This window comes from Ooceraea biroi, chromosome 8 (genome assembly GCF_003672135.1).
Source record: "Ooceraea biroi isolate clonal line C1 chromosome 8, Obir_v5.4, whole genome shotgun sequence".
In the NCBI taxonomy this organism is placed as follows: Eukaryota; Metazoa; Arthropoda; class Insecta; order Hymenoptera; family Formicidae; genus Ooceraea; species Ooceraea biroi.
Window position 1 is genome coordinate 3327443 of NC_039513.1, and position 17199 is coordinate 3344641.

The following is a 17199-nucleotide window of genomic DNA, read 5'->3' on the forward strand; positions in this document are numbered from 1 at the left end:
CATTCTTTCCGAGTGTTGAGATATGAGAGGTTATTTATGCGACGTTTTGTACACTGAATAATAACAGTATGCGACCTGCGTCACATTGTTGTTACGCATAGACTGTCTTTTTACTCTCCACTTATCTGCATACATGCCCTCAGAATAGAACGACCTGTCGGTACATCGCGAAGATGGTAGACGCGGTACACCTGTACGACTCGACGATCTGCCGTTTGTGCGCGGCAGATAATGGCAACGAGCATTTGTTCGTTAACGAGACCGGCGAGTCAGATTTGTGTTCGCTCGTGAATCGTTACCTGCCGCTGAAGGTAAAGCCCCCCTCGTTTCAAACACTGCCGGTGTCAAACAGACTACAACTTGATTTCCTACTGCTGACTTTGGTTCAATCTAAGCAGCTACTGCACTGATCAAATGTTCATCATTTTGTATCATATCGCTTTTTTTTTATTTATTCATTGTTTTCCTCAGAACATTTGTTCTTTCCTCCTTTGACCAAATGAAGTACCCAATTCTTGTGTATCTATATATTTTATATAAATAATTGTGTTCAACAAGTGCGAGCACAAGCAATTTCTGTTGCTTCTAAATTTGAAGAAGAGCAATTTCTTTAGTAAAGCAACACTTCCCTTATCATTATCCTATGTATGAAAATTATATGCAATAATTTAATGATGCTAATAAGCTATTTTTAAAATACAAAATATAAATGCAAAATGTAAATTATCTTTTTAGCTTGTATTTTTTACAATAATTCATGTTCTATACAATATATCTTTAATTTGAAGATTCGAGATGACGGCAAGTTACCACAGACTATTTGTCCAGGCTGTAATATTCAGTTGGAGGCAACAGCGCAATTCTTTGAGCTGTTGGTGGCTGGCCAGCGTAAGATACGTGAACTCTGGAAATGCCAAGTCGAACAACAGCGCAAGGCAGAACGCTTGCGTAATAAGAAAGAGAGTACGGAGCTCAGAGCAGAAGAGATAGAGATGGATGGTGCAGTTCAGTATGATGAGGATCAACAATATGAGCAACAAATTATTATTAAAAGTAGTGTCATCTATACGTTATCTTCTTCTCAGAGAAATTATATGTTTCATGTAATTTCATTTGTTGTGTAATTACGTGTAAAATTTTTGTTTCAGTAATGCCAGATGGATCTGTGTACACAGCTGAGCATGAGATGAGTCTGCAAATGGAGGGTTTGACGAAGCCAAGGAGGAAACGCGGACGTCCGCCAAAAGTGCACACAGAGGCTGAGGTTTGTGATAAACCTTAATAAATTCTAGCAAACCTTGTTCTTGATTATTTTGTATAGTTATATAATTTTCTTGTGTTTTTCATAAAAGGCAATACAGGAAAATCTGGAAGCTCCGAGTCAAGACGAGGAGGATAAACAGGAAGAAGAGATTGACGAAGTGGACGGCGATGGTAGGCGCAGAAGAAAGCGCAAAGTTCCCAAAAGGCATGTATTCAAGAATATAAAGAGATATTTCGTACCTTTCAATATATTTCAATACCTTTATAACAATAAAAACCAACGGTGGTAATCTGAATGTGCCAAACTGAAAAACTGCTTTATGCAAAGATGTTATGAAAGCTCTCATTTGTTTTTACGATTGCTGTTGTTAATTGACGAATGCACACAGATTTATGGAAGCAGTGCAAGGAAAGGAATTGGAAAGGATATTCAAAGAGGAAGGTGTGCTCGATGAGGAAGACGATGACCCTGAATTGTTCGATGATTTGGAAGAGCCGCTAAACTCTGCCGTGCAGGACGGTCAGAAAGGTATCCGTATCGGTTTAAAAAAATGTTAAGGATTTTTAAAAGGAAATTATAGTACGCGCGTATTATGTCTTACGTGTATTTTGCAGAAGTCATTGGTCGCCTGGAAACAGAAGAGGGCAAGGACTTGGGCGAGGTGGTGACCGTGAATCGCGGACGAGCACGGACAAAATCGAAGCTTCGCCGTCGAAAGAACAAATTCACGTGCGGAGTGTGCGGCAGGGGTTTCCTCCAACGCAACAGATACATAATACACAAGTAATATCATTTCTCGCGCACGGGAGCTTCAGGATTTGTAATATATATTATTATATATTTCTGTGCAATAATATAATATTTCAGGAATTTTCACAAAGGCGTCAAATACGAGTGCGCACAATGCAGGGATATCTTTGACAGTAAGGAGAACCTGGAATTGCATCAGAAAACAGCTCGGCACAGCTCGAGTCCTGAAGTCGAGGAAAGCGCTGACACCGACGCGAACTTGTCGCTCGAGAAAACAGAGACGCAGAACGCGGAGGAGAATATATTCGCGGCGACGTCGGAGGTAGCGGAAAGCTCGAGCGATGCGATTCACAAGTGTGAAAAGTGCGACAAGCAGTTCGACTCGAAGCAGGAATATGAACTGCACGCGAGGATGATGCACGAGCAGCAGAAATTCACTTGCAACGTCTGCAACAAAACGTTCTTGCAGCAGTCGAATTTGAAGATGCACATGGCGTCACACGGAGTGCGTATTTCAGGACTTACAATGAAATAATACATTGTAAACAATTTTTGCACGTAATATTCTTGGCGAATTTTTATAATTAATATTGCAGAAAATCAAGCCGGACAAGGAATACCCTTGCGATGTCTGCGGCAAGGTTCTAAATCATCCCAGTTCCGTCGTGTATCACAAAGAGGCTGAACACAACAATGGTCGTCGTTTTGTTTGCAACAAGTGCGATAAGAGTTTCAAGCACAAACAACTGCTGCAGCGACATCAGCTGGTGCACTCGGACGATCGGCCGCACGTCTGCACGGCCTGCAACGCTAGTTTCAAGACAAAAGCGAACTTGATTAATCACCAGTCGACTCACACCGGCGAGAAAAAGTATTTCTGTGAGATTTGTAAGCAGCAGTTTGCGCACAAAACTAGTCTCACGTTACATTACAGGTAATTATGAGTGTTTCTACGATTTCGAAGATTGACATTTTTATTTTTGCATTAGGTGTGCAAATTAATTCGGTGTTTTTTTTTTAAATTGAGCTTTTATTTACAAAAAAAATAATAAACATCAATCTTCGAGCTATTCGCCATCATTTTCTAATATTTTCCTGCATCTATCGGCCAGCTGACGAATTTCCTCTCGAAAAAATAAAAAATAAAAGCTCAATTTCTTAAAAAAAAAGAAAAATGCACAGAATTAATTTGCGCATCTAATAATTAGAATAGAAACTTCATAGATGAAGTTAAATTCGTGAAATCAATATTTGATATCTTCGAAATGTTTTTCAGATGGCACAGTGGTCACAAGCCATATACCTGCAAGGTTTGTCAGAAGAGTTTCTCGCAGAACGGTAATCTGCAGGAACACATGCGCATTCACACCGGCGAGAAACCGTACTCTTGTGACTTTTGCGGGCGGAAGTTTACCACGTCCTCGCAATTCAAGCTGCACGTAAAACGGCACACGGGCGAACGGCCGTGGAAATGCGAGTTTTGCGCAAAGTCCTTCTTGCACAAAGATACGTGGAAGTGCCACGTACGTCGGCACAAAGGGGAACGTCCATTCCAGTGCGTTCACTGCAGTCGCGGATTTACCGAACAGTGGGCGCTGAAGAAACATCTTCGTTTGCATACTGGTAATCGAAGATAAATTGATCATCCTTCAAATGCGAGAGAACCATAAAGAGCTGCACGCGTTCTGTTTCTTCTAGGTGAGAAGCCCTACTCTTGCGACTTGTGCGGAAAGACTTTCGCCGACTGCTCTAATCTAACGAAGCACAAGAAGGTACCGTAGCGCGATTATGCACCTTTAGATTCGTCTCGGTCGCCAGAAGTTGTTAATGATCATTGATGATTTCTGCAGGTTCACAGGGAAGATAAGATGCTAACTGTGGACGGGTCAGAAGGGTCCCCGATCGGCCAGGTCTGGCAGATCCTACCCAATTCGCAGGAAACTGAAGACCAGACGCTCAGAGATCCAATGATTGCCACCAATGAAACGTCCGCTGATGGTATCCAACAGATCATCTACGTATCCTATCAAGATCCTGATGATCCGAATCAATCGCGAACTTTACATTTTGGTATGCGATCTATAACTGTCTCTGCACACTATTTATGTACATTTGTACAATTAAATTAATCAGTTGCGCATATTATTAATATGTCATTAGTTGATTAGTCGATTAATATAATAATTTATCGAAATTTAGTTGACGCCAGCATGATGAAAAACAAAGACGAGATGACGCAAGATGCGAATTCTCTGCCGCGTTTGGATGTCGAGAACGACGAAATGATTGCTGATAAAATTGTAAATAATCCAGTCAGCAATAGTGAGGAACAGTCGGGAATAGAATTATCGGACTCGGACTTACAGTTACAGGTAAGAAAAGCGAATATAATTTGCTATATATATATGATTGATTGAGGTTGTACACATACGTATAAATTGGAAAAATTAGAAGTTTTTCAGAAGTTTTTTATATAAAGTAGGAGGAGGCAAGAAATAGGTGTGTTTTAATGTATGATGCATGTAAATTTTTGAAATTTTCTGAATTAGTTTAATTCTAATAGACACAGATAAGTAAATAATAGAGTTCATTAGGAGGAATAAATAATGAAGGTATTTTATTATCTAATTACATTATTAATTCTATCAGAATTACCCTTTTTCAGGCACTTCATCTTTCCTCATTGCTTTGAGTGAGGGAAAGAAGGGGTAGATTTTATTTGATTAATTCATAATTAATAAGAGAAGGGCAATTTCTGTTTTCAGGGTATGAACCTAATAGCTTGTTATTTTAGTTGACATATTATTTGTTGGTTTAAAAGTCAGTTGAGTAAAACTTGATTGGGAAGAATCAGCCCCCCCTTAATATTACAATTAAGTAATTGTAATATTACTTAATATTACAATTACTTAATTGAAATTAATTGTATCTGTAATATTATTCGCACTCGATATAATTTTCTTTTTGTTTTTCCCTTGTTGTTACTTTTAGATCACTGATGAAGATGGAAATCCGATTCCGATATCTATCCAAGAGGCTCGACAGCTTCTCTCTCAGGGACATTTCATTAGCCAGCTCGACGGTCAGATTATCAAAGTTCATCCTGGGATGTTTGCTCAACAACTTCAGGCCCTAAATATCCACGTTGACCAGGAAGTCCCCGTCGCCGCGGAAAACGGAATCATGACGCGCCCAGACGCGTCCCAGAAGAACGTCGAGCCGTTGTCCGTGTCTCAGACCGATGCAGAAGCAATCGTCCAGGCACTCGAGGTAATCTGCTCTCTTAAAGAAAAAGATTTCTTTAATCGCTTGAATCTATAACTATAATCTTTGAACAATATTTTGATCACGAGTTTTCCCGGATTCGTACATCTTTCCATTACTATTAATTTTGTAGGTGTGACTCGCATCTTTTTCCCACAATATTAATTAAAATTACGGTGACTGATAATACTTTTCAGGACGAAGACACCGACGCTACGGCAGTCGCGACGATTAATCAGCTGGAGGGAGTCGAGCAATCTGGAATTACGGACGGTGAGCAGGCGATCGAATTTATGACTCAGGATGGACAGAAGGTCCGCGTCTTGACATCGTATCCAGTCGATCCGATGCAGCTCACCCCAGAGTACCTGACTATAGTATAAACAAGATTTATATGTGATAATCTGAATATCTGTGTGTATCTATTCCTCTGTACAGGATGTCTGGTAATAACCTAGAGCATTCCGCCTATATTGCGCAGGCGAAATCTGAAGCGAGACGCTCTGATCTGGATATCTTAATTACGGTATAAGATTTTTCGCTTCAACTCGATGCACTGTACCTCCATACGAGCGTTAGCTAAGTTATTACTGGGCACCCTATATATAGATACAGATGGATAAATGTGCTCTTTTTTTATAAGTATTTTCGATGTCAAATCTTTAGTGCATGTAAGATCAGTAAGGTGTAAAATACTTCAAACATTTCGCTGGGTTTTTAATTAGATTTTTAAGAAGATTGTGTGGATACTTCTTCGAAATGACATTGCTAACTCCATCGAAGCTTTTTAGATCACTATAAGTCGCTTGTAACTTCCCCATCTACTTCGGAGTACGAAACGATTGTACATACATACACTTTAGTATGTTTTTAGATACGTGAAGGCGTACGCGGGAGTATTTAACACCTAGTTACATTTATAAGTTACAACGAGATGCATTTTACATGTTACTATACACTAAATATAATAAAGAAAAAGATCAACATTGAGTACCATGTTTTAACATTAGCAAGTACAATATTAGCAATGTTCTTTTTAACAATGTATAATTAAACTTTATATCTAACAAATCTTAGCTCCTTCTAAACTTCTTTTCGTACTTTTCAAGTCCTTATCTTAAGGAATATTGTATATTAAAAAAGATCTATGAAAGTGATCTATAAATTAAAAATATGAAATTTGAAAAATAATCAACAGTCACGATGCATGAATATACCTAGAAAGGACGTGCACGGCCGCGTAAATCCCCTAGATCGAACAACTTCATGCCAATACTCCCAAAGTTTTATGCACTCCTTTATGTCAAAAACACGCCTTTTTTAGAATAGCAAATTTAGCAAATGGAAATAAATAGTCCTTACAATAATCTTATGTATAGTTTTTAAATACTGATACAGCTATCTGATTGATTAACAAATATCTTAAGATAATTAATTAATTAATTAATTAGTTATCTTGGGAAATTAGAATTCGGCTACGAATATCGGTCGTAGTTGGGAATGAATGACATGGAAGAGGCGCGCCTGAGATTTTCGTGGCCGGCGTGTTTGGCCGTTCGTGGGAACCTTCTATCGTCGGAAATTCCGCACATTCCCATTTTAATCGAAGATATCCCGCGATACGTTGTCCTGCCCGATTTCGAGAGAAACTGTATAAAGAACGTACAAACGATCGGCGAAATTCTACCTGGTGAGGCGCGAGTCGTCGAATTGCAGAGTGTTTCGTCTATCGGCGAGGCAAAAATTACGCTTAATTTGGAAACACTTCCCATAAATGACGTGTATTTCAAGGATGAAAGAGGAAGATATTTACCTGTATGGGTAAGCTTGATGATTCTGTTTAAGAAAAGTCTGTTCGTGATAAAATATTCCAATAAATATTTTTTGTATTAAAATAAGCACTAAAATAGGTTAATAGTCCATTCGCATAAAGTTTCTCATTTGATTTTCACTTACAGGAGACATCACGTGTTTTCAAAGTTTTTGGTATGTTAGAAAAAAAGGACGACGATGTTGTGCTGATGGCTAATAAACTGTTGAAAATCCAAGATATACAAGGCAGTGTGAATACGTTATCGTTGCTGTCTGCAATAGTCAGACCTATGCTTTATCAGTAAGATGTTATACACAATGATCGAGAAGACTACCAGAACACATAGATCCGTAAATAATTTTGATGATTTAATAGTTAATTCAATAAACGATATATTCTTGTAGGTACAAGGAAGTAAAATAAAACAGAAGCAAGATATTTGAACAAACTCTCTTTTTACATATATTTTAAAAGCAAATGTTAAGATCTGTTCTCTGGGCTCGCAGACCATTATTCAACAATATGAGTGTTTTTATACAGTGCTTGAATCCCCTCACGGGGCTTCAGACATGGCAGGAGCAAGATGAATATTATGATTATCATCAAGAAGTAGCCAGGTCTGCGTTCGCAGACATGCTGCATGATCACGAACGAGTCAGTATCTTCTCTCTGTTTTCTCTCTTCTTTCTTTCTTAATTATGCCATGGTTATTAATCCTTCAGTTTTGGAGAACGGAATTGAAATCCTTTATTGAAATATTTCTTTCTTTGTTTCGGCAGAATGAAAAGTATTACATTGCTCTTAAAGCCGCTATTGAGAAAAAGCATCAGGCTGGAGAAGAGGCTAACGTGCTGGATATTGGCACCGGGACTGGCTTGCTGTCGATGATGGCTGCTAAATGTGGAGCAGACACTATAACTGCGTGTGAAGTAAGATCGTGTTTTTTTTCCCCCAAAGTTTCCCTTTACAAACGAAAATCTTGTAGGCTTTCACACCCATGGCCGACTGCGCTGCTCAAATAATAAAAGAGAACGGCTTCGAGGACAAAATCAAATTGATCCGTAAGCGCTCCACGAAGATGACAGTCGGAAAGGATGGTGACATGGCAAAGCGGGCGAATATCCTGGTCACCGAAGTGTTCGATACAGAGCTGATCGGCGAGGGGGCGTTGTCGACCTTTCGTCACGCTCGCGAAGTTCTTCTCGAGGTAACTTAATTTCACTGGTGGATTTGGGTTTACGTGCAATGTACTTATCACTTTAAGGCACCTCGTTTTATTTTTACATCAGAGAAACAGCATAGTCGTGCCGCACAGTGGAACAGTATGGGCGCAGGTGGTCGAGAGCGCCAAAGTCTGCGCTTGGAATCGAGTGAGGCCCATCGAGAGTGAGGCAACGCTGGTCGACGCTCCGGCTACCATCCAAGCATGTTCCGGCGCGGCAGCGGTGCACGATATGCAGCTCTCTCATTTCCCTCGCAATGATTTTGTCCCCTTGTTAGAACCGCAGCCTATTTTCAGGTAGAACTTGCCTTTCTCTTGCTAGATTTCTATCTCTCAGGCGCACTGCGTTATTCTTGAGTATAAATGAAGCATATTTATAAGAATTATGTTCTTTTATTTCTTCTTCTGTCATATCGATGTGGAAATCTTCAGGTTTGACTGGTCCAGCAAGAAACCCTTGTTGTACAATGAGAAAGCACTGCTGCGCGTGCAACCGATCGCGAGTGGGACCGCGCACGCAATTTTTATGTGGTGGGATTTGAACATGGATCCAGATAACGAGGTGACAAGAAGTTCTTTCTTCGTGCACCTCTTACTTAGTTTCCGTGCGTTAGCTTCATGCTTTATATTGTTGTCGTAGGTGTTGTTGAGTTGTGCGCCTGTATGGGAGCACCCAGATGTTCCTGATGATGTCAGGGAAAATAATCTGCGCCTGCAGAAGATGGCGGACTTGATACCCTGGAGAGATCACTGGATGCAGGCTGTCTATTATCTTCCGGAGGAAGTGCCCATCACACGTGGCGTCGAAATCAATCTTGTTGGCTACCACGACGAGTATTCTTTCTGGTTTAAGTTGTTGAATGGATCCATGTAAGTCTGTACTTTTTTTTATGACGTTTCAATCGCCTCCATAATTTTATTGCATATTAAGAAAAGATAATTTGTTTCCTCGTTTGTTACACGAAATTAACACAGTTCAGTCTTTAAGTCGTGTTAAAAGAGAAATTCCTTTCACAGAGATGAAATTCCGGATTCCCCGAGGCCTGTTTGCACGTGCTACGCACACGTTGCGTACTCGCGGACGCGTATCGGTCAATTAAATGATTCGAGTCGCAATCGAAAGTACCTGCAGGCCTTACGGAAGAGAATCACTCCGAACAGTGTCTGTCTCTGCCTTTCGGATGGTTGTTTGTTGGCCCTCGCGGCCGCGAGGATGGGCGCAAGGGTGTACCTGCTCGAGGAGAATTTCTTATCGCGCAGGACTATGGAGATGTTCGTACAGGCGAACAAGCTCTCGGAGAAGGTCAAGATCGTCGAGTCGGTCAACGATCTGTTGAAAACGGGCGAGGACTTCGATCTCATCTTCGGCGAGCCGTATTTTATCAGCTCAATTGTACCGTGGGAGAATCTGCGATTCTGGTACCTGGCCTCCAAGTTTCCTTCGAGCATCCCGAGGATGCCGATCGCGGCGACGATCAAGGCGGTCGCTGTCGAGTTCAAGGACTTGCAGAAAATCAGGGCGCCTCTTGGGATCTGCGAGGGTTTCGATTTATCCTCTTTCGATGGATTGGTGCAAGTTCGCAACCTTTATAATGTCTCAACTTACTTTAATTTCACGTTTGTTCATGCACTTAAACGAAGTTACCTCATTTTCAGATGTCCAGCGATAGAACCGACCCTCCTATCGAAGCGCAGCCACTTTGGGAGTACCCTTGCAAAGCGTTATCCGCGCCCTTCGAGATCGTAAGGTTCGATCTTACGCAGAAAGTGAATTTCGACGAGAGCTTCCAAGTGTCGGATAACATTTCGATTGCAGTGTAAGTGTATCTCTTATTGAAATTTTTTTTAATATTTCGAGAGAAAGTGACATCCTCTTTAATTAACATTATGTTATTTTTTACAGCGATGGATCCTGCAATGGTGTCGCCGTATGGGTGGATTGGCAATTGGATTCCGAGATCTCCGTGTCTTGTGGTCCGATTGAAGAAGTGGTGCCTGGTAAGCGCGTGTCCTGGGATCCTTACACGCGGCAAGGCGTACATTTGTTTCGCAGAATAACAAATGTCAAAAAAGGAAATACGCTTTCATGGGTGTTTGTTTTGGACTCGTTGCGTAGCGAAGTAAAACTTGACTTCAGCTTGTTGACAGATATTTGAACATTTATGATATATTATTACAATGTAAAAATAGAATAAAGTGTGTGATTTCGATAAATGTCTCGTGTAATTCCAAGTTTTTAACGTTGTTTATGCGTTACAACATTAATCACAATTAGCCAGTTTACTAAAAGTTGAGATTTGGAGTTACTTTTATTTATACAATAATTCTTTTGGCTTTTTAAAGATCACGTTTCAAATCTTTATGTGAAAACATTGATAGATTTTTGCCCCTTATCTATCTAGTTCTTAAATATAATATAAATTAATGTTACGAGGTACTATCAGGTAGTATGCGTAATTGTTTGGCGAGTCTCTTGCCGATTAACTTGGGATAAGCTTTTTGTTTTATGAGAAATTCTTTGCTCTGATGCGTCACTGCACCGTTTTCCAGTTGAAATCTACAAATGGGAAACCGTTTACGTTGAAAAAAACGTCTCTAATATGGCTTACATATGTAAGATAAATTAAATTTTTTAAAAACAATTATAATTATATATAATATTAAAATATAAAAGCAATGTCCACTACGAGTGCTTCGGAAAAATGTACTTGCCTACACAAGTAATGTAAAGGACCCAGCATTTTCTCTCGCAACTCGGGATCGCCTTCTAGGATCGAGAGCGCACTCGCGCCCGTCTCTAGAGTTGAGAGACAACCGTCTGTCGGCTGTGTTCTGATCACGTATTCACTCGCGGGCACGCCGATCAGCTTGCAAGCTCGTGGAGAGTACAGAGCTGGGTTTGAATGATATATCGCCTGCAAGACGATAACTGATATAAATACATGATAACAACAGCTGTTTTATTGTTAGCTTCGAAATAAGATGCTATAATGTGATTATTATTACATTTGTCGCGAGTCAAATTATAACACCTTATCACCAACCGTTCATCAGCAAAACAAAAACAACATTCGATATAAACATGTTTGATCCCAGAACCAGTTTGATGCTTTTAATTTTAGAATTAATTAAAAATTTTAGAAAGTCATGATGATTTACTTTTGCTTGCGGCCACGTCCCATCCAGTAGAACCAAGTTGTATGGATTCTGTCCGTTGGTTCCGACTGGATCCAGCGTGTCCAGTGCAATCGCATCCGGTGACGGATATAATAAAATAGTATTCTTATCGTTTAATATCTCCGCTAAACCCTCGTGCTTAGGTAGTGGGAATTTCTTTCCCCTGAAAGAAATAAAAATTATTTCATCTTTTTTAAAGTTGCATAGAATTGCAGCTGAGTGCTTCTTCACCTAAAAGTTAGGCACTTTCCCGACTCCAATGCCAATGCGAGCATTGGTGCTGTACGCAAGCACCGCTTTGCCTCCGCTGGATGCTGCAAGATTATTATCCTCGATGAGGGATTGAGACGTTGCTTCGGCAGTCCTGGGCACCAACATACTGACACAGGTCTCCTGCAGGAAGTAACATGTCAGCCTTAGCTTGAGAGAGATTCTGGATTTTCCTTTTGGATTAGATTATCTGCAACTCGTGCACTACATTATATATTTCTGCGCTTACTTGCATTGTTGACATTTGTCTCTCGTCTCAGGAGGATCAGCGGGGATACCGGCTAGGTCATTCCATACGTCATCTTCGTTCGTCATGATAAGTAATTATTAAAAATATATCCTCGATAGTTTCTAGCAGCCTCTCATGCATAATATCGCGACTAGTTGGTCCATGCGATCGGCACCGAATGCCGAACGTCAAATCACACCAGTATCGTAACCTGCTTTATTTTGAACAGAAATCAGATGAGTCCTACAGTTACCTGCTATCGATATCAAATTAAATTAAATATTTAAAAAAGAACATTCGCAGTATATAAATTACAGGAACACGCGTAGAAATATATCAGAAAAGGCTGTAGAATATAAAAGAGAAGTGACTAATTAATAACTAAGTTTAATCTTATTTCTTCGTCTACACTCTCCATCTACACATTCAAATTTGAAAAAGAGCATCTCATGTATTCACCGATGTCGCCGATGGATATCGCGCGGTACTTGGCGCGTCACGTGGCACCACGGTCGGTGAAGTCGCACGGAGCGGCGCATGCGGCGCAGACAAGTGACAGATGCGCCGAGTGCGGTGTGTGCGTTTCGCTGCACCTCACATAACCGTTGCGTTCTGATGTTCTGAGCTTCAGTTTCGTCACTCGGTCCAGCAGCACGCTCCTACGCACCTGACGAACGTATGTTACCATCGCAAACGTATCCGCGACGAGATCGTCTCGCGCGTCGCGGCGTCTCGCGAGCGACAAATTAATCTGTTTCATTAATAATAATCTGCCCGAGGCTAGGATCAGTCGCGTATCGGCACGTCGGTTGGCCCCGCGGCTAAAAGTCGTCCCAACGGTATCGGGCAGCATCTTCTGCATCGGTTGCATCTCGTCGAGTATCTACGCGCAACGAGGAGTCCGCGATATAAAGTCGATCGGGAACGAGAAGTCCGATAAAATCGAGATGAGATTCGGACGCGAGCCGCGCGACGAGTGCACCCGTGCACGGCCGATTTATCCGCGGCGGTGCAAATAATGACCCATTCGACTTTCTGCGTTGCGTAGCCTCGTTCCTACCGGGGCGGGTCGGCGGGCTGGATCGAGCGTCTTTCCGCGTTTTTCGGGATCGGACGGGGTTGACGGAGCGGCGCGGGCACCGTTTCGCGGCGGCTATTTAGAGGACGGGGAATTCGGAAGTGACATTCCTTTCGCGGTTGCAACGCGCAGGGACGTGAGACGCGAGTGCTCGTCGTCGTCGTCGGGCTGCGCGACTTGAATTGTCCCGTTAGACGATTTAAAATTTCACTGCCGCGCGAGGTTTCCTCAACAAACGCTTCCGTTTCGTGACATCTTTAACGGGAACTCAATGAGACGAATAATTCACTGTTGTAATTTGCTTCAGCATTGTTCTGTCTGCGTTTACGCATGATAATTTGCTGGTTTGCTATTAATTGGATTTTTCTACGTTGCAGATGGCAGCCAGTGCGCTCGAGGAGAAGATTAACAAGATACGGCAACAGAATGAGGAAATTAGGAGGAGGCACGAGGTGAGAATTGACTGGCCAATTTAGCACACGCTTTTGTGTGATGAATAACGAAATTCGATATAACGAAATGTTATGTAGGAGGTGGAGGAGGACAAGAAAAATGCAGCTAAATTGAACGCACTCGTGCAAATGGTGCCGTCGACAGACTGGCCGGAGCGGAAAGAGCCACCGGAATTTTCTAATCCACCTAGGGCGAGTAATAAACCGAAACCTACCAAGGAACACCATGAACATCCTCATCAGTATCATTCTGCGGGCGGAGAAGGGAGGAAAGTTCATACATTTGCTCAGGTATATAAAAAAATTGTTATTAATTAAAAACGTATCTTAATTGACTGTAACAATTCGATATAATGTAATATATAACTTAATCAAGTGTTTTTCAATTGAGGATCCTTAACAGGCTTCTTTTTTAATTATTAATTTGCGTGATGCTTCGTTACAAGGGTCAAGGGCCTCCACCAGATCCCAAATACAATTTCCTTGCCGATGCTGAGAGAGAAACAGGAAATGTGGAGTGTACAAAGGAAGCTCTCTCGAACAGAGGCCAGAAACATTCAAGAGGCACATTCAGGAGGAAACCTGGAGGAAAGGACGGAATGCAAAGGGTGCGTGGAGCTTGAGACATATTTTACATGGTTGCATTTCTTCCCTGCTTTTGTTTTAATGGTCCATTTCTTACGAAGGATTATAGGGCGAATAGAGGGCCGCACAGGGAGGAGCACCAGCCAGAGTACGAGGCTTGGAGAGCCGAGAGAAATCGTATCGATGAAGATCGCATTAGCAGGCAGAGAACGGCGGAGGGTAATTGGCGCAGAGAATGGGACAATGACAAAGTGAGAATTGCATTATAGAAGGAGAACTCGCGCTTATTTACCAGGCTGCTTATCGCAGATTGTACCGGTGTAATAATCCCTTTGCAGGCACACATCGTCGATGAAGTGACGAGATCTGACGCTAGATTAGGAGATTACGTAAAGAAGGATCATAAAGATTTCGATAGGAGATACCACGTTAATGGTGAGAATCGATGGAAATCAAGCTTGCATCAAGTATAAATTATCGTCTCGTGATCAATAAATTCTTCTCATTGGGTATGCACGATTCTCTGCTGCAGGAAATGATTACGTGAACTATAATCGCGGTAGTCATCGTTCCTATCGGGGAAATTCAAGACACTTTCACAATAATTACGAGAATCGCTCCAACAATGCGTATCATCAGGATGGATATGCCAAGAATCCCGCGTCATCCGAGGAGCGAACTGTCGTTGCTACGGACAAGAGCATAAAAGTCACGTTAAATCAGGGAAACATGGCGAAAGGTCCAGTCATGAGTGTTAAAGGTACATTGAAAGCGCTATAGAGATATAAGTAGATGCGTTCTTAAGTAAAGAGTGCTTAAAATATCCTTAACATCATCGTTTTAGTAAACTCGCCAAGCATTGCCGGAACAGGTCGAGTCGGGCCGCGACAACGGAGCCGCATAACGTACAGCAGTCACTCGGACGTTGAAGCAGCTTCTCCCGACGCCGAGTCTTCTCGTCCAAAGTCGTACGAGGACAAGACCACAGGTATTTACCATGATAACTTACAGAGATCTCCTAATTCGCGAAAATCACAGCCCGCGCAGAGGAAGAAGGACTTTGGCAGCAAGTCTCCTTACTTTCGCAAGAAAGACATCAGGAGAGAAGATGCCAACGAAAATCCACAGAAACATCACGAGACGGAGTCTCGACAAGAATCTGAAGAATCGCAAAAATCTTGTCAGCCTGAACCTCAAAACCTTGAGGAGAACGTTGCAAAATCGTTGCCGGAAGATGAGATAAGCGAAAAAGAAGACAACGTCGTTTCTGCCGACGAATCCAATATGAAGAATACAGAAACGAAGGATAACGATGATCAGAATGACGATTCAAATTCATGCGTGGACGACGTGAAAAATAACGAAGTTCACGTGAATCAGGAAAATGATTTTGTCTCGCAAAACTCCGATTTGCCCAACGCTGACATGGAAATTGATACGTACGAAGCAAGTGAACGGCTGGAAAACAAGTCGGAGGAGTCGCCAATTACTCAATCGGTTGTAACGTCCGAAACTACTGAAACAAATTTAATTGTATCGTCAGCGAGAGACACGGACGATAATGATAAAAATGAGATTCAATCTACTGAGAACTCATCATGCGATGCTAATAATGATGACAACGACGAAACGGAAAATAAAGAGCGAAACCCGCCAGTAGAAACAACCGAAGCAATTGTAAATAATAACTGTGATAGTAAGCAAACTGAAAATATAGATGAGCAAAACAATGATATTAAAGACGAGACGAAAGATTTTCCGGAAGAGAAAGATGCAGACGAGATCACAATTCCATCTTCAATTGATACAAGTTCCGCGGCGAAGGAAAGCAATGAACTGAGCAGCGATGATGACGGCTTGAAGGAAAAAGATGTTCCGGTCGCAGAAGATGCAATTGCGACTACGGACGAACAGATTAGCACTGGCGACCAACAGGATGCAATAAAATCCGTCGACACAACACAAGAACGCACAAGTAACGATAAGGAGGAGGAGGAGGAGGAGGAGGAGAAGGATAGCGCTGCGAATGGCATTGTAGTTGATAAGATAGAATTTCCAAAGGAAGACGTGCAGGTAGAGGATGAGGAAGCAGCTTCACTCAAAATCGTTGAGACCGAAAAGTAATGAGGAAAAAAAAAGATATAAAGAGTAAAATGTATAAAATGTTACAGATGTAATTCTAAGTTACCGATAACGTGTGATAGAAAACGAAGCTTTTATAAATACTTGTTGAAACGCGTGATATAGATTCCAAAAAGTCAATTTTTATGGCAATATAACGAGTGAGGAAATATCGAGTTATCCGTATAGTTCGCAACGAATTCTTATTTTTGGAGCAAAGCTTCATTCGATAGCGTTACGCTCTCAGTGATCGTAAGTCCGTCAAGTGAAAATATATTGTGAGCTTTTTTTTCTATTTCCAGAATTTTATACTCTGTTATATTTTCTGTTTGATTTTATTTATGATTTCCTTGCAATCGCTGCTCGACCGAGTTTGAGTAATATAATACTAATACATATATATGTATGTATCGTGCACTTTTACGTTATTAGAAGCACAGCAGTTTTATAATAATAGAAGGCAAAACGACAGTACGTTATCCTCGAATTTTTATATAAGATGTAACGCGAAATAGAAACTTCATTCCTGTTTGACTGACAATCAAAGAGTGTTTTTATAATTGGCACAAAAGCGGGATGTTCGAAATTTACAAAAGCTGTGAGATTAACAAATTCTAACTAGATATAACGGTCAATGATTATAATCAATCTTGCAAAAGTAACTTTTATAGATTGACAAAGTTAATGAAATTTATAGTTTATATATATATATATATATATACATATATATATTTATTTATATTTCTTTTTTGTGCCTAATATATTATTTATGTTTCCTATTTTTTGTTTCTCTCTCGTTGTTTTTACTATTCGTTGACAATTGTTACGTAATTCTTGGAGGCTCATGCGACTGAAATCATCGCTGAATTGATCAAACTGAGTTCGTTCGAAAGAATAAAATCTTATAGAATACGCACAACATCCAATTATAATTTTTTTTTTATACTTCGTATATTATAGTAGAGATATTTAAA

General features: G+C 40.9%; 5 protein-coding genes across 9 annotated transcripts; 4 read left to right on the plus strand and 1 right to left on the minus strand.

Moving 5' to 3' along the window:
• The first annotated feature begins 140 nt into the window (after positions 1 to 140).
• On the plus strand, positions 141 to 6268 carry LOC105274861 (zinc finger protein 665). Of its 2 annotated transcripts, none has more exons than XM_011331325.3 (14): positions 141 to 311; positions 789 to 1053; positions 1149 to 1264; positions 1353 to 1468; positions 1653 to 1792; positions 1879 to 2047; positions 2132 to 2519; positions 2611 to 2948; positions 3291 to 3637; positions 3713 to 3786; positions 3865 to 4084; positions 4214 to 4386; positions 5006 to 5284; positions 5476 to 6268. In XM_011331325.3, exons 1-14 carry the CDS (start codon positions 174 to 176, stop codon positions 5659 to 5661), a joined length of 2949 nt encoding a protein of 982 aa, XP_011329627.2. In that variant the 5' UTR covers positions 141 to 173; the 3' UTR covers positions 5662 to 6268. The 2 variants fall into 2 exon arrangements, with proteins under 2 accessions (XP_011329627.2, XP_019885783.2); XM_020030224.2 differs by lacking the exon at positions 141 to 311 and adding an exon at positions 334 to 645.
• Positions 6269 to 6677: 409 nt separating this feature from the next.
• On the plus strand, positions 6678 to 7395 carry LOC113562450. Its single transcript, XM_026971985.1, has 2 exons — positions 6678 to 7099; positions 7237 to 7395. Exons 1-2 carry the CDS (start codon positions 6779 to 6781, stop codon positions 7393 to 7395), a joined length of 480 nt encoding a protein of 159 aa, XP_026827786.1. The 5' UTR covers positions 6678 to 6778.
• On the plus strand, positions 7248 to 10523 carry LOC105287501 (protein arginine N-methyltransferase 7). Of its 2 annotated transcripts, none has more exons than XM_026971981.1 (10): positions 7248 to 7391; positions 7496 to 7745; positions 7871 to 8020; positions 8077 to 8298; positions 8381 to 8610; positions 8746 to 8875; positions 8954 to 9183; positions 9331 to 9889; positions 9970 to 10130; positions 10217 to 10523. In XM_026971981.1, exons 2-10 carry the CDS (start codon positions 7569 to 7571, stop codon positions 10467 to 10469), a joined length of 2112 nt encoding a protein of 703 aa, XP_026827782.1. In that variant the 5' UTR covers positions 7248 to 7391; positions 7496 to 7568; the 3' UTR covers positions 10470 to 10523. The 2 variants fall into 2 exon arrangements, with proteins under 2 accessions (XP_026827782.1, XP_026827783.1); XM_026971982.1 differs by having other exon boundaries at positions 9331 to 9883.
• On the minus strand, positions 10518 to 12540 carry LOC105274859 (DTW domain-containing protein 2). 2 transcript variants are annotated; one of them, XM_026971983.1, is made up of 6 exons: positions 12449 to 12540; positions 11990 to 12203; positions 11722 to 11883; positions 11473 to 11653; positions 11026 to 11228; positions 10518 to 10870 (listed from the first exon to the last, which is right to left on the minus strand). In XM_026971983.1, the coding sequence occupies exons 2-6, from the start codon at positions 12073 to 12075 to the stop codon at positions 10741 to 10743; spliced, it is 762 nt and encodes a 253-aa protein (XP_026827784.1). In that variant the 5' UTR covers positions 12076 to 12203; positions 12449 to 12540; the 3' UTR covers positions 10518 to 10740. The 2 variants fall into 2 exon arrangements, with proteins under 2 accessions (XP_026827784.1, XP_026827785.1); XM_026971984.1 differs by having other exon boundaries at positions 11990 to 12200; positions 12449 to 12538.
• On the plus strand, positions 12530 to 16267 carry LOC105274858 (myb-like protein X). Of its 2 annotated transcripts, none has more exons than XM_011331318.3 (8): positions 12530 to 12665; positions 13445 to 13519; positions 13598 to 13810; positions 13966 to 14127; positions 14206 to 14355; positions 14443 to 14539; positions 14637 to 14864; positions 14949 to 16267. In XM_011331318.3, the coding sequence occupies exons 2-8, from the start codon at positions 13445 to 13447 to the stop codon at positions 16226 to 16228; spliced, it is 2205 nt and encodes a 734-aa protein (XP_011329620.2). In that variant the 5' UTR covers positions 12530 to 12665; the 3' UTR covers positions 16229 to 16267. The 2 variants fall into 2 exon arrangements, with proteins under 2 accessions (XP_011329620.2, XP_011329621.2); XM_011331319.3 differs by lacking the exon at positions 12530 to 12665 and adding an exon at positions 12748 to 13360.
• Positions 16268 to 17199: the final 932 nt, after the last annotated feature.

What these genes read in the sequence shown, in the direction of transcription:
- LOC105274861 (XM_011331325.3), top strand. Translation starts at nt 174, where the DNA reads ATGGTAGACGCGGTACACCTGTACGACTCGACGATCTGCCGTTTGTGC. An exon ending in CGTGCAGGACGGTCAGAAAG is followed by an intron (nt 1,793 to 1,878) that starts GTATCCGTATCG and finishes TGTATTTTGCAG; the next exon opens with AAGTCATTGGTCGCCTGGAA. An exon ending in AGTCTCACGTTACATTACAG is followed by an intron (nt 2,949 to 3,290) that starts GTAATTATGAGT and finishes AATGTTTTTCAG; the next exon opens with ATGGCACAGTGGTCACAAGC.
- LOC113562450 (XM_026971985.1), top strand. Translation starts at nt 6,779, where the DNA reads ATGAATGACATGGAAGAGGCGCGCCTGAGATTTTCGTGGCCGGCGTGT. An exon ending in GAAGATATTTACCTGTATGG is followed by an intron (nt 7,100 to 7,236) that starts GTAAGCTTGATG and finishes TTTCACTTACAG; the next exon opens with GAGACATCACGTGTTTTCAA.
- LOC105287501 (XM_026971981.1), top strand. Translation starts at nt 7,569, where the DNA reads ATGTTAAGATCTGTTCTCTGGGCTCGCAGACCATTATTCAACAATATG. An exon ending in ACACTATAACTGCGTGTGAA is followed by an intron (nt 8,021 to 8,076) that starts GTAAGATCGTGT and finishes AAAATCTTGTAG; the next exon opens with GCTTTCACACCCATGGCCGA. An exon ending in AAGTTGTTGAATGGATCCAT is followed by an intron (nt 9,184 to 9,330) that starts GTAAGTCTGTAC and finishes TTCCTTTCACAG; the next exon opens with AGATGAAATTCCGGATTCCC.
- LOC105274859 (XM_026971983.1), bottom strand. Translation starts at nt 12,075, where the DNA reads ATGACGAACGAAGATGACGTATGGAATGACCTAGCCGGTATCCCCGCT. An exon ending in GACAAATGTCAACAATGCAA is followed by an intron (nt 11,884 to 11,989) that starts GTAAGCGCAGAA and finishes TACTTCCTGCAG; the next exon opens with GAGACCTGTGTCAGTATGTT. An exon ending in CCTTTACATTACTTGTGTAG is followed by an intron (nt 10,871 to 11,025) that starts GCAAGTACATTT and finishes TCCCATTTGTAG; the next exon opens with ATTTCAACTGGAAAACGGTG.
- LOC105274858 (XM_011331318.3), top strand. Translation starts at nt 13,445, where the DNA reads ATGGCAGCCAGTGCGCTCGAGGAGAAGATTAACAAGATACGGCAACAG. An exon ending in GAGAATGGGACAATGACAAA is followed by an intron (nt 14,356 to 14,442) that starts GTGAGAATTGCA and finishes ATCCCTTTGCAG; the next exon opens with GCACACATCGTCGATGAAGT. An exon ending in TAGGAGATACCACGTTAATG is followed by an intron (nt 14,540 to 14,636) that starts GTGAGAATCGAT and finishes TCTCTGCTGCAG; the next exon opens with GAAATGATTACGTGAACTAT.